This window comes from Brachyhypopomus gauderio, chromosome 18, assembly GCF_052324685.1.
Source record: "Brachyhypopomus gauderio isolate BG-103 chromosome 18, BGAUD_0.2, whole genome shotgun sequence".
Classification (NCBI taxonomy): domain Eukaryota; kingdom Metazoa; phylum Chordata; class Actinopteri; order Gymnotiformes; family Hypopomidae; genus Brachyhypopomus; species Brachyhypopomus gauderio.
In genome coordinates, this window is record NC_135228.1 from 4,309,326 (window position 1) to 4,323,214 (window position 13,889).

General features: G+C 43.3%; 1 protein-coding gene across 1 annotated transcript in view; it reads right to left on the reverse strand.

The window, feature by feature from the left end:
• Positions 1-1,109: 1,109 nt before the first annotated feature.
• Positions 1,110-13,889, reverse strand: part of LOC143482194 (NACHT, LRR and PYD domains-containing protein 12-like) — a 250,500-nt gene continuing 237,720 nt past the window's right edge. Inside the window, exons 15-21 of the mRNA XM_076980475.1 lie at positions 9,034-9,210; positions 8,577-8,753; positions 7,235-7,411; positions 6,539-6,715; positions 5,756-5,932; positions 3,125-3,301; positions 1,110-3,026 (exon numbers count right to left, since the gene is read on the reverse strand). Coding sequence (XP_076836590.1) covers positions 3,020-3,026; positions 3,125-3,301; positions 5,756-5,932; positions 6,539-6,715; positions 7,235-7,411; positions 8,577-8,753; positions 9,034-9,210 — 1,069 coding nt within the window. The 3' untranslated portion in view covers positions 1,110-3,019. The remainder of the gene's footprint in view (positions 3,027-3,124; positions 3,302-5,755; positions 5,933-6,538; positions 6,716-7,234; positions 7,412-8,576; positions 8,754-9,033; positions 9,211-13,889) is intronic.

Sequence of the window (13,889 nt, forward strand, 5' to 3'; positions counted from 1 at the left end):
CCCCTGTAATATTTTAAATGACCTGATTTTCAACAATAAAATGATCCATCTCTTTCTCTCTCTTTTCACTGACAGAGCGAGGTATTTCATCAGAATTTAAACGTCTTGCTCAATTTGCCCGTACAGCAGAATTATGAACAACTTGGTGCATTAGAACATACTTGTCAGCAGCAATAGCAACATCAGAAGGACTCACATATTTCTGTTAATTTAAATACAACATTAATCTTTCTCACAAAATACTCTTAAAATTTTCCAACAAGATCAATTCTCAAAGTTGCTCAAATGTAGTTACTTTACTTGCTTTACACCATTTGTCGATTATTACACCAAGTTCCCTAGCAAATTCTACATGGGTTTGATTGGCTGTTTTTTTTCCAAAGCTCTAAAGTGTTGTAAGTGTTGTAGGCTTCTGGTACCAACTTGTAAGCACACAAAGCAGCAGTTTTAACCTCATCATAATTCAGACTCATCAATAGGTAAGGCGGTAATCACCTCTTGAGCTTTTCCTACAAATTTACATTGTAGCAAAAGTGTCCACATTTCTTTCTGCCATTTTAATGCATTCAAAAGCATCAAAATATGAATTAACTTCTCTAAACTGAGGTACCAGTCTGATTTGCATACTAACGTTGAAATCACCTGAATGTCCAGTCGTAGTCAGACAAGGTGAAGACACAGACATTTCAACTCTTAGTTTCCAACTCCAGCTGCCTTAGCCGGACTTCTTTCTCAGCCTGTACTTCCAAGGCACGAAAATTCTGACATTGAATTTCCAGCTCAAGCTCCTTCAAATGTAGCAACAGAGCAGGATCAGAAGTACACACTGTCAGAGCAGGATCAGAAGTACACACTGTCAGAGCAGGATCAGAAGTACACACTGTCAGAGCAGGATCAGAAGTTCACACTGTCAGAGCAGGATCAGAAGTTCACACTGTCAGAGCAGGATCAGAAGTACACACTGTCAGAGCAGGATCAGAAGTACACACTGTCAGAGTAGGATCAGAAGTTCACACTGTCAGAGCAGGATCAGAAGTTCACACTGTCAGAGCAGGATCAGAAGTACACACTGTCAGAGCAGGATCAGAAGTACACACTGTCAGAGTAGGATCAGAAGTACACACTGTCAGAGCAGGATCAGAAGTACACACTGTCAGAGCAGGATCAGAAGTACACACTGTCAGAGCAGGATCAGAAGTACACACTGTCAGAGCAGGATCAGAAGTACACACTGTCAGAGCAGGATCAAAAGTTCACACTGTCAGAGCAGCAAATGCAGTGCCAGGAGAACCAACTGTGGCTTCCATCGTCGCTTCCGCCAGTTACGCGTTCTTCCTCAACACCATTCATGCTACCCAACACAGCACAAGGTTGCTCCTGCAAAATGGCTTTGTTCACCAACTGTTTTTACAGGTCAGCCTTAATCTCCACTTTAGTAGCACCCCAACTAAGTTTAATTCTGAAAAAATCTGCAATTAACCGGAGGTCAGCCTTACAGCATAACTCCAATCTCCAATTGCTCTGCAGAATGGTCACACGTAAACTTTTCTAAATCAAAACCAGAAGCCTACATAATTCCACACAAACACACCCCACCACAAAAAGAAAACAGCCAAAGATCAAACAACCAAAGATGAGCCCCTCAATTTGTTACGGTCCTTAGTATTAGGTGGCTCGAACATCTAACGTATAAAAAGACGCAACATAAATAAACCAACACACCACTCCAGTAGTTTTTTTAATCCAACATTTTTTATATCTACTCCAATATATCAATATCAATATATTTATGACCAACTTAAGGGTATAACATTTTGATGGGCTTGTGGCAAAATAACAAACAAAACAATCTAATCATTCCACTAACTTCCCTAAAAAAAGAAATAATAATCTTCCCTAACTCCCTATCCTCTCAAAAACAGGAGAAAAGGAACATTCAATAAATAGGCACCCACACAAACAAAATACAAACGAAACAACAACGAAATGAGTAAGTGAAGACCCATACAGACTCTGATCCAAATAGTTAAGACTGTAACAGCTCATCGCATGTGCACAACATGCATCAATATTATTAAACACTCGTAAGGTGAAAATAAACACCCCTTTATCTCTGAGCACCGAAGTATTTAATAACTACTCGGTTTTACCCGCAAACCTACTAACATACACGGCTCAAAAACCTACTGGGCAGCAGCTTCGAAAAGAGTACCATGTGGCGGACTGGAAAACGACACACGGGCCACCATAACAGGAGCAGGAACTCTAATTAAAAAGGGCATCAAATTTCGGAGGTAGACAATCCCGTCTCCACATCGTCATGGGGAAGTGTCACATGTCCTCCATCTCATCTTCTTACACTGCCCTCTACTGGATAGCTTGTATGACAAACCGCTAGCACCAAAAAATGAATGTCCAGGCACGTAACTCTGCTCAGGTTTTAGAGTTTAATAACCACAAACTAGATATAGGATATTTTCAATAGGGAATCTCTTTGTGTGAGGAGTATTTGATTTTGGTGATATAGTGATCTCATACATCACAACTGGCAATATGGCATATTGAGCAGTGGGCCTATAGTTGAATGTATTCAAGGGGACAATTTCAGAGGTTTACTGAAGGCCTTATTGATGGTGAGCTAGAGAAATAAATACATCATAAAAACAGGTTCCTCCCTATGAGAGGAGCGAGGAGTTGGGCCAGACAAATAACAAATGCATCATAAATAACTGGTTCCTCTCTGAAAGACAAAGATGAGTTTTAGCCTGCTGAGACATCATTTTCTCCCTTAAATAGCTATGAATTAACCAAACGAATCAGAAGAATCAGAAGAATCAGAAGAACTCCCTCACACACAAAACTCCACACACATCACCTCCATGTTGCTGGTACCTCCATGTTGCTGGTACCTCCATGTTGCTGGTTTCACATTCACATTTCACATTCACAAATTTCACATATATATATATATAGGCTATATATATTGTATCTTTATATGAGACAGACCAGGTCATAGTGGTCAGATACTGAAAGAGAGAATAGGACAGAATCATCAGACAGGAACACACACATCACAGTCAGACATCACACTCAATACACAAATTCAGTCAGTGTAAACACTCACTGTAGTTTCTCCAGTGTACAGTGTGGATCCTCCAGTAGAGCAGAGAGCTGCTTCACTCCTGAGTGTCCTGGATTATTGTATTTCAGATTCAGCTCTCTCAGGTGTGATGAGGGGTTTGATCTCAGAGCTGAACACAGAGCAGCACAGCCTTCCTCTGTAATACTGCAGTAAGACAGACTGTAGAGAGAAGGAGACAACCCCCTCACACTTTCAAATCAACAGATATACACTCGCACTCACTGTTTGTGTATCCAGGAAAGACAAGCAGTGATGTGTGTGTGTGTGTGTTTGTAGAGAGAGAACAAGCAATAAAGTGTGTTTATCAGTGTTGCCATAGTTACTTTGAAACAGTAATCCAACTACTGACTACTTCTTTAAAAAGTAACTCAGTTAAGTTACTGACTACTTGCTTTTAAAAGTAAGTAAGTTAGATTACTTTTAGTTACTTTCAGCAGAGGCTGATCCCCCGCCCCTATAACATGAAAATGACTAGTTCTGCCAATACTCACTTTATTGACATGTATTTTAACCGGAACATCAAAAATGACACTGGCATTTGTAAACTTTTTCTTGAAATATGCTTACATGTTTTTAAAATAAAAAATAAATAAGACAGTCTTTCTGTTCAACTCCGCCCACTTACAGGGTTGCCAACTCTTACGCATTGAGCGTGAGACACACGCATTTGACCGTCTTAGTTTATTTACCTCTGATCCACACTAGTTCTGGCGCCAATCACCGGCGATCGATAGATCGCGATATAATACTAAATTTTGTCCACTTTACACCCCGCCCCCGGTAACAATTTACGTTCGCCACCCCCCCGTTTTTTTTTAGATTTGACGTTGTTTTTGAAGGTAGACAGCACTCTGTTGCCAGCACAGAGTGTACAACGGACCTTAATGTTGTCATCCTTAGCCGAAATAAAATCAAAATAATGCCTGTATTTCCAGCTGCTAAAGGCGAACTTCTCTCCTTCCATATTGTTCACATCTGACTTTGGCGCCGCAGAGCAGAGATGATGTAACCGCGTAAGAAACGTGTAGCCAAAAAATAAGAATGAATAAATATAACCTACGTTCCCCCGAAATGCAGAAATAGTAACGCACGATGTTTTAGATAAGTAACTTTAATCTGACTACTAGTTTTTAAATAGTAGCGTTAGTTGCGTTAGACTACTCGTTACTGAAAAAAGTAGTCGGACTACAGTAACGTTACCGGCATCACTGGTGTTTATGTGAATCTGATATGTATAGTGATACTATGTGTATCAGAGAAAAAAGCTGTATATAAACTGTGCATGTGTGAGAGAGATGGGGGGGGGATTGTGACCGTGTGTGTAAAGTAGAGGTGTGCCAAAAAATCGATTCATATATCAAAAATCGATTCTCATTTACTACGATTCAGAATCGATTTTAAATGTCCCAAAATCAATTCTAAGTCGTGGTGAAGTCTCGCGTTACGTAATTACAAAATTATGCGAGACTTTACGCAGCGGATTCTGGGACACACTCATGTGCAGAAAAGTTTCAAAACAAATAGAGGAAAGAGATATTCAACCTGTCCCGTCTTCATTTAAGGCAAAAATATGGGTTCATTTTGGTTTTTACCCAATGGCAGGGAAGACCGAACTTGACACAATGTAGCTCGTGTGCAAGGCTTGTGTAACGCGGTGAGCACGGGAACGTACCGTGTGAAATAGAGAAGGGTGGATCGAAGTGGTGGCTCGCAAGAGCAAGACGTTTGGCTCTTGTCAAATGTATTAGCGAGAGGGAAACGCGCACAGCGACCCAGAATGAACAAACAAAACAACGTGGAAGACTCAACACGCAAAAGAATAGGAACAAAAACCGTGAGGGCACGGAGTAAATAGAAAATACAACGCGTGGAAAATAACACTCAACCACAGAGAGACGGGAGAAAGAACCAAAATAACAACAGTAACTAAAAAACAGCGCGGATAAATGCAAAGGGAAAACGAAACCAAGGACGCCAGCAGAAGTAACTGGCAAAAACCGCCGCAGCAAAATAAAACCCTTCCCAAAAATAAAGGCAGATATGAAGAAATACAAGATTGGGAAAACTTGAGATGAGTCAGGAAGCGACGCAGGAGATAGATACTTGAATAAGTAAAGAGAAAGCATGACAGAGAGAGGTGGTGAGACACCATTAAACGAGAAGCAATCACATAGAAAGCAGAGACTGGCTGAGAACGTACGGTTATGCCGGTTTAGTCTGGGACTGACTCTGGTGCCCCTAGCAACAGCTGGGGGAACTGCATCCGAGCCAACCCTGACAGCTCGCAAAATGAAGCTAAAGAATTTTGGTAACACAACAAAAAGCATTTTATTTTACCAAAGCACATTATATTTGTTAATTAAAAGTGAAAGACACTTTATTTTCTGTATTTGTCATTCTGTCTTGCAAAGCAGACTGTAGTAGATCATGCAGATTTTATAGACTGAAGCAGAAATTTTTATAAATCAAATCGTTTTTGGAATCGAAAATCATTTTGAATCGAAAATCGATTTTGAATCGAATCGTGGCCCCCAAAATCAGAATCAAATCGAATCGTGAGATAGTAAACGATTCCCACCCCTAGTGTAAAGAGTCAGTAAGTCAGTAATTCACTTTAGTTTCTCCAGTGTACAGTGTGGATCCTCCAGTAGAGCAGAGAGCTGCTTCACTCCTGAGTCTCCTGGGTCATTGTAGGTCAGATTCAGCTCTCTCAGGTGTGATGAGGGATTTGACCTCAGAGCTGAACACAGAGCAGCACAGCCTTCCTCTGGAATACTGCCGTGAGATAGACTGTAGAGATAAGGAGAAAAGTCACATTTACACATCAACACGAACACACGTACACACACGCACGCACGCACACACACACACACACGCATTGTGTGTGTATTCAGGAGGCACATGCATATATGTGCGTATGGGTGTGAATGTTTGTAGAGCATGAGCAAGAAAGTGTATATGTGAATTTAATTAATTAATTGACTGATTGAATTAATATTCATTAATTAATTGACAATCCATGTCCCTTCTTTCTATCAATGTGTACTGACTGTGTGTCTGTGTGTGTGTGTGTGTGTGTGTGTGTGTGTGTGTGTGTGTGTGTGTGTGTGTGTGTGTGAAAGAGAGAGAGAGAGAGAGAGAGAGAGAGAGAGAGAGAGAGAGAGGGAGAGCAGTAGAAGAAACCAATTTTGTGTGTGTGTGAGAGTGGAATGTTGATTGAGCATGCATGTAACAAAGGGGAATATTGGCTGTGTGTGTGTGTATGTGTATGTTTGTGTGGTGGGGTATTGATGGGATGCGTGTGTGTGTGTGTGTGTGTGTGAGAGAGAGAGAGAGATAGAGAGAGGAAATTGATGGTGTGTGCATATATAAAGACCTACTGATTCAATAACTCACTTTAGTTTCTCCAGTGTACAGTGTTGATACTGCAGTAGAGCAGAGAGCTGCTTCAGTACTGAGTCTCCTGGTTTATTCCAGTTCAGATTTAGCTCTCTCATACGTGATGAGGGGTTTGACCTCAGAGCTGAAAACAGAGCAGCACAGCCTTCCTCCCTAATAATGTAGCTAAACAGACTGTAGACAGACACACTTACAGATCAATACACATTCACACAAACCGACACTCTGGTTGTATTCAGGAGAGACATGTAGAGACGTGTGTGTGTGTGTGTGTGTGTGTATGTGTGTGTGTGTATATGTGTGTGTGTAGAGCATGAGCAAGAAAGTGTGTATGTGAATTTCATTAATACATTGATAGTGTGTCTCAGAGAAAAAAGAGGGATACTAAATGTGTGTGTGTGTGTGTGTGTGTGTGTGTGTTTTTCTGTCTGTCAGTGGGCAATACTGACTGTGAGTGTGTGAGAGTGAGAAAGAAATAGAGGAGAGAGAGAGAGCAGGAGAAGAAACTGACTCTGTGGATGTGTGTGAGACTGAGAGTGAAATATTGAGTGTGTGTGTATGCATGAAAGGGGAATATTGACTGTGTGTGTGTGTGTGTGTGTGTGTGTGTGTGTGTGTGTGTGTGTGTGTGTGTGTGTGTGTGTGTGTGTGTTGTGTGTACATGTATGAAGACCCACTAATTCAGTAACTCACTCTAGTTTCTCCAGTGTACAGTGTGGGTCCTCCAGTAGAGCAGAGAGCTGTTTCACACCTGAGTCTCCTGGTTTATTGTAGTTCAGTTTCAGCTCTCTCAGGTGTGATGAGGGGTTTGACCTCAGAGCTGAAAACAGAGCAGCACAGCCTTCCTCTCTAATACTGCAGTCAGACAGACTGTAGAAAGAAGGAGAAAAATTGTTCACGCTTACAGATCAACACACACAGTCACTCGTGCAAACAGACACTGTGTGTGTATTCAAGAGAGACATGCAGTGAGCCTCAGACAGGGATAGAAGGAGGAAGGCTGCTCATAGACGAGAGGAGGAGGAGAGAGGAGGAAGCATGTTTTGTTGGTCCACACTCACCCCACATATATTGTGCTTCCTTGTCCTGTGTGAATTACTTTATGGTATGTCTGTGTTGACCTGGGCTTGGAGAGGTGAGATGTGTGCACCCCTACATTATACCAACATGTAGTTGACCTTTGTCTAGACACCGTAGGTAAGTGGCGGTGTAACCTTTGTATTTGTTTTATTAGTGGTAGAGTATGTTTCTTTTGTCCTATGTTGTTTTTGTGGCGCGGTTGCAAGTGTCTGTTTAGTTGCCAGGATTGGTTTGTTTTGTATGGATCATTTCTTTAGTTGCCTTTGTCCCATGTAAGTGTGTGTGTGTGTGTGTGTGTGTGTCAGGGCTGGCTCCAGGGCGGCTCCTCCTGTCGCCACCAGGAGGAGCCCATGAGTCAGACCTCAGGCTAATCAGGTAATGGCATGCACCTGCCATCCTTTCTTTCATCGTTTCTTGCTATTGTCGCTGCTCGGTGTCTCGCCACCCTGCCTATTGCTTATTTCAAGTTTTTTTGTTTGTTTCTCTGTCTTGTTCGAGTACTTACCTCCTGCGCCACTCCCTGGCCTCTCAAGTTTTCCTCCCGCTGTTATCCTTCCTATCCATTTGGTTTTGGTTTTTGGGAAGGGTTTTTTGTTCCTCGCGGTGTTTGGCAGCCAGCCAGCTACTTCCCCTGTCATCCTTTGTTTCTCTTTGGTTTTTTGCTTGTTCTTATACGCGTTGAGTATTTCCGCAATTGTTTTCAGTTCTCCCATATTATACGCGTTGAGTTTCTCCGCGATTACTTTCAGTTTCACCCTCTACATCAGCACTGAATACACAGCGCGCCGTGTCTTTGTTCCCTCACATGTGTGCGATCATTCAGTGCACGGATGAGGCGCTTGGGTCCACCATCATAAAACATCCGCGGGAGATTCCATCTCCTACATCTCCCGCTCTGAGTGTGTGTGTGTGTGTGTGTGTGTGTGTGTGTGTGTGTGTGTGGTCAGTAACTCACTGTAGTTTCTCCAGTGCACAGTGTGAATCCTCCAGTAGAGCAGAGAGCTGCTTCACTCCTGAGTCTCCTGGTTTATTGTGGTTCAGATTCAGCTCTCTCAGGTGTGATGAGGGGTTTGACCTCAGAGCTGAACACAGAGCAGCACAGCCATATGCTGGAATGCTGCAGTCAGACAGACTGTAGAAAGAAGGAAAAAAACACACACTTGCAGATCAAAACAACACACACTCGTACTATGTTTGGTCAGACAAGATATGCAGTGATTTGTGTGTTAGCAAGAACAAGCATGTGTGTGCATACATTTAATTAATACATTAATAGTATGTCTTGGAGAAAAAAGGATACTGACTTTGTATGTTTGTGGGAGAAAGGAAATACTGACCGTGTCTGTTTGAGAGAAATGGGGGGGTATTGACAAGTTGTGTGTGGACAAAGAGTCGGTAAGTCAGTAACTCACTGTAGTTTCTCCAGTGTACAGTGTGGATCCTCCAGTAGAGCAGAGAGCTCCTTCACTCCTGAGTCTCCTGGTTTATTATATTTCAGATTCAGCTCTCTCAGTTGTGATGAGGGGTTTGACCTCAGAGCTGAACACAGAGCAGCACAGCCTTCCTCTGTAATACTGCACCTAGACAGACTGTAGAGAGGAGAAAAACTCCTCATACTTACAGATCAACACACACAGTCACTTGTGCAAACAGACACTGTGTGTATTTAAGAGAGACATGCAGTGATTACATATATAATATACAATATAATTGCATATTTGTATATATTATATATTTTCAGGTATATCAGGTTTCAGCCCCTGCCCGACCGAGCCAAGGTGGCTTTCATCTTTTCTTGTCTCGCGGGGAAAGCAAGATCCTGCGGCATTGTCCTAGTGTCCGGTTGTGATGGTGCAAGGTAGCGATACTAGAGCAATACTAAACTGTCACAAATGGTGGCAGCGGTGGCAGCGTACAAAGTACGGAGCGACGGACAACATGTACGTATGTGTAACATCGAATAAACTAGAAACCAATAAGATGACCAAGTATACTGGAAAGAGGTGAGATGGGACCAAAGAAACAGTTACCAGCAACAGAAACGCATCAAAGGGACGCACCCTCTACCTCCAGTGCGACAGTGGGCCCAATGACCTACGATGTCATGGAATTGTGTAAGACACTCCAGAACTTTATGCAAGAGCAACGTCAGAGAAGGGAGGCGCAGGAGAAGGAGGTAGAGAAACAGGAATTGAGATGGTGCTCTATGCAGCACCAATTCGGCTTGTTACAACAGGAGGCGTTAGATTATGCGCGTGTTAAAAACGCTATTTTACTGAAGTTTGAGATCAGTACAGAGGCGTATTGCCAGAGATTCCGCAGTAATATAATAAAGGAGGATGAAACGCCTCAGGAACTCTATATTCACATCAAAGGTCTCTATGAAAAATGGATGCTGCCACATCCGAAGACCACAAATCAGCAAGACGATCATTTTAGAACAGTTTTTAAAAATGATTAACCCTAACTTAAGGAGCTGGATCCTGGAACGAGGCCCGGAGGCGTATGTGACGGCGAGATGTACGGAAGGAACATTACAACTGTGTGGAGTTAGTAATGAAATTCGGCAAGCTAAAGAGGCCGGTGAGTCAAATAGGGCGGTTCGAAGTAGTTTTATGCCCAAACCTTTTAATAAGGGACAGCAAGGTTTTAAAGCTAATGAAAATCATTTAGGGAGCATAACAAAACAAAGTTTAGTGCGTGTTTTTAAATGCTTCAAATGTAACAAACCAGGGAGGTATTCCAGAAAGCGGGTTTAACAAACTCTAAACTTAACCCTGAACTCTGAGTTGTCTTACCCCGATCTGACACACTCAGAGTTTTCGGTTCCAAAACGGCTGATCGGAGTTCAGTAATCAGTAATCAGGGTCGCTCAACTCTGAGTAGGTTGACCCAGACAGAAGCGCGTTCACGCGTAACTATAAAAGGCATTCTTAATGGAGCGCAGATAAATAAGATTTATCATGAACTTAAACGCCTCGTATTTCACACCACTGTAGCTTGAAGTATTAATGACTGCGTATGCAGAATATTTAGATATTATTAAACGTAAATGTAATACTGCGGTAGCTGCTAGAGAAAGGCAGTCAGCATGTCAAAAATTGTCAACAGAGTTAATGCGTGAGTGCAAATGATATTTTTATATTTAGCAGAAAGGTGTGATTATATTATTATTTTCTCCACCTTTATAATACTGTATTGAGTTTTTAAATATTTTTTAATTGAACACTTACTAATTCCAGATCTAATCTGAGTGGTGTGAAACACACATGGCATCAGATAAAAATGAAGTATAAGTATATTGTACAAAGTGGTATGGCTGTACATAACTATATCTTATTCTGAAAATATATTCTAAAATATATTTATTTACAGGAAAAATGAAATAATGAAACATAACAGTGAATTTGACTGTAATGTATATTAAAAGGTTACAGGGTAGATGGTGGGGTGGGTGGTGGTGCATGATTTAATGTGAAAGCAGTGATTGCAGATGGAGTCTCTGACAACTCCACCATCTCTGTTGTCACCCACATGCATGTAAGGTTCCTCGTCTGTGGGCATGTCAGAGATGGTAGGCTGTCGCTCTTCCTGGATGGTTGCAATGTTGTGTAATACCACATATGCCATTATTATGTGGCACGCCCTATCAGGGGTTACTCTGAGCCCCTTCAGGCACTGGAACCTGGCCTCGAGGATTCCTAGGGTCATTTAAATTCTTGCCCTGGTTTTGCTGTGGGCCTGATTGTAGCGGGACTGTGGTCCAGGTGCAGGATCTGAATAGGGAGTCATAAGGTAGGCCTATAGGACAGGCAGGGATACCCTCTGTCTCCATGAAGGAGGCTGTCATAGTGTCCTATAATCACACTAGGGTTTGCAATGATTTAACTATTATGTGAATAACTAGCATAACTACCTCAGGCCTACTCTATTCAGAGTTGTTGTACAGTGTGGAATCATACACGGATCCTGGCCATCTGGCTTTAACATTTGTGATGAGGTGGGAAGCATCACATATGATTTTGATGGGGAGAACGGTCAGTTACAATAGCTACGTTATTTTTGTTACCATTAAAGATAAGTACATTATTCATTAAGTATTATAAAGGTTAGTACCTGTACATCAATGCTATGGATGGATTTTCTGTTTATGTAATCGCCTTCATGTTCTAATGGTGCTGGAATAGGTAGCATATGTAGGTTCCATCAATGCAGCCAATGTCAGGGTTCGATCCAGGCACGTGACTCCTGCTGCCACTAGGCGGAGCCCGCGAGCTGTAACCAGGGGCAATCAAGCCCGATAGGTTGCACCTGTTCTACAGCCTATTTAAGACAAGCGACTTCAGCAACTCATTGCTGAAGTTGTTTGTTGTTCTATGCACACACAGCCCAAGCCAGTTTTCTCTCGTCTCCGGACTACCTCTCGTTTCTCCAGTTCTCCTGTTTCTACCCTGAGTGTTCTCAGGTTGTTTTTTGTTTCCTTCTGTCTTTTCCCTCTTTGTTCTTTGTTGGTTTGTTCTCCAGTGTTCTGGTTAACAGACTGGCAGGTAACCAGGTAGAAGCTATTGGTCTTGTTACCATAGCTTCCTCTTTTGTTTCTTATTTTTTCCCTTCCCCTCTGACACGTCGAGTTTGCCTCCGTGTACTTTTCGTTTTTTCCCATTTTTCTTTTTTGGACGCGTTGTATTTCTTTCCGCGTGTTTTTTGTTTGTTTTACTTACCTGGCCTTTACACACGTCGAGCTTCTCCCTCTGGGGTTTTTGTTTTCATTTTTCCCGCATTTGCGGAGGTTTCATTTGGCTGTTTTTTGCCGTTTGTTTTATCGGGTCGCGTTTGAGTCCTCACCACGTTTAAACCAATGCGTCACCGCCGAGAGCGGCGGCGAGGCGTAACAGAACAACTTCAGCCTTTTATGGACTCAGCTGACCCGTCTGCTGACGAGGTGCGGAATGCCCTCGCTATGCAAGGGCAAGCTATCGGCAGGCACGAGCAATCACTTCGGGAAATACTCACCCAGCTCCAGGCTATCTCTCTCGCGGTTCAAAAACCAGATCCGCCCGTGACAGCTGCCAGTCCTCCGGTTTTCTCCGGAGCTGGGGGGTTGCTTGCCGATTCCCGTTCGGAACCTGCATTGCCCGCTCCGGCACGTTATAGTGGTGATCCCAATGAGTGTAGGGGGTTTTTATTACAGTGCTCTCTGATTTTTGAGCAGCAACCATCCCGTTTTCCCACCGAGCGTGCTAAAGTGGCTTATGTGATGGCGTTGCTTTCAGGGAAAGCACTGCGGTGGGCTACACCCGTGTGGGAGAATCAACCCGAACTCTGTTCCTCTTTTGAACGGTTTTCTAGGGCTATGCGGCATACGTTTTTTCACCCGGCTTCTGGAGGTATTGTCGCGTCAAAACTGTTACGTTTGCGACAGGGTAGATCGACTGTGGCAGAATACTCATTAGAGTTCCGCACTCTGGCGGCAGAGAGCGACTGGGGTACAGAAGCATTAGGGGCTATATACATAGAAGGTCTAAGTGAAGAGATAAAGGACGAACTGTCCCTCAGAGAGCCACCCAGCGGGTTAGACGACGCCATAGAACTCACAGTTAGGTTGGATAATCGGCTACGGGATCGTAAACATCGCCGTTTGTTCGCACCGTCCAGTGTTAAACCAGTTTCTCCCGTACTTAAGACTACCCAAGGGGACAGTGAAGCATCAGAACAGCCCATGCAGTTAGGACACACTCGCCTCTCTCCCCAGGAAAGACAAACCCGCTTACGGGAGGGCAAGTGTCTCTATTGCGGTCGGGCTGGCCATAGAATCGCCGAATGCCCCGAACTTCAGGGAAAAGGGCAGACTCGGCAAGTTAATGGGGTTGCACCGACGGTTCATGGCGCTTACGTCCTCAACTGCGGTCTTATGCCCCACGTAGTAGTCTCATGGAGGGGTTCTGACGAACACCGGGTGGTGGCTCTCGTTGACTCAGGGGCCACTGGTAATTTCATCGACTCCAACCTCGTAGCTTCCCTCTCCATACCTCTGGTTCCATTAGAGAAGCCTCTCTCAGTGTCCGCCGTAGACGGCAAGATGCTCACTTCAGGTGATGTTACCCACCATACTGTTCCTCTAACGGTTACTATAGGGAACCATCACGAAACACTCACCCCTTATGTCATCGCTGCTCCTAAACTGCAGCTGATTTTGGGGTTTCCCTGGCTTCAACGCCACAACCCTGATGTTGACTGGCTCAACCTTTCTATCAACCGATGGAGTAAA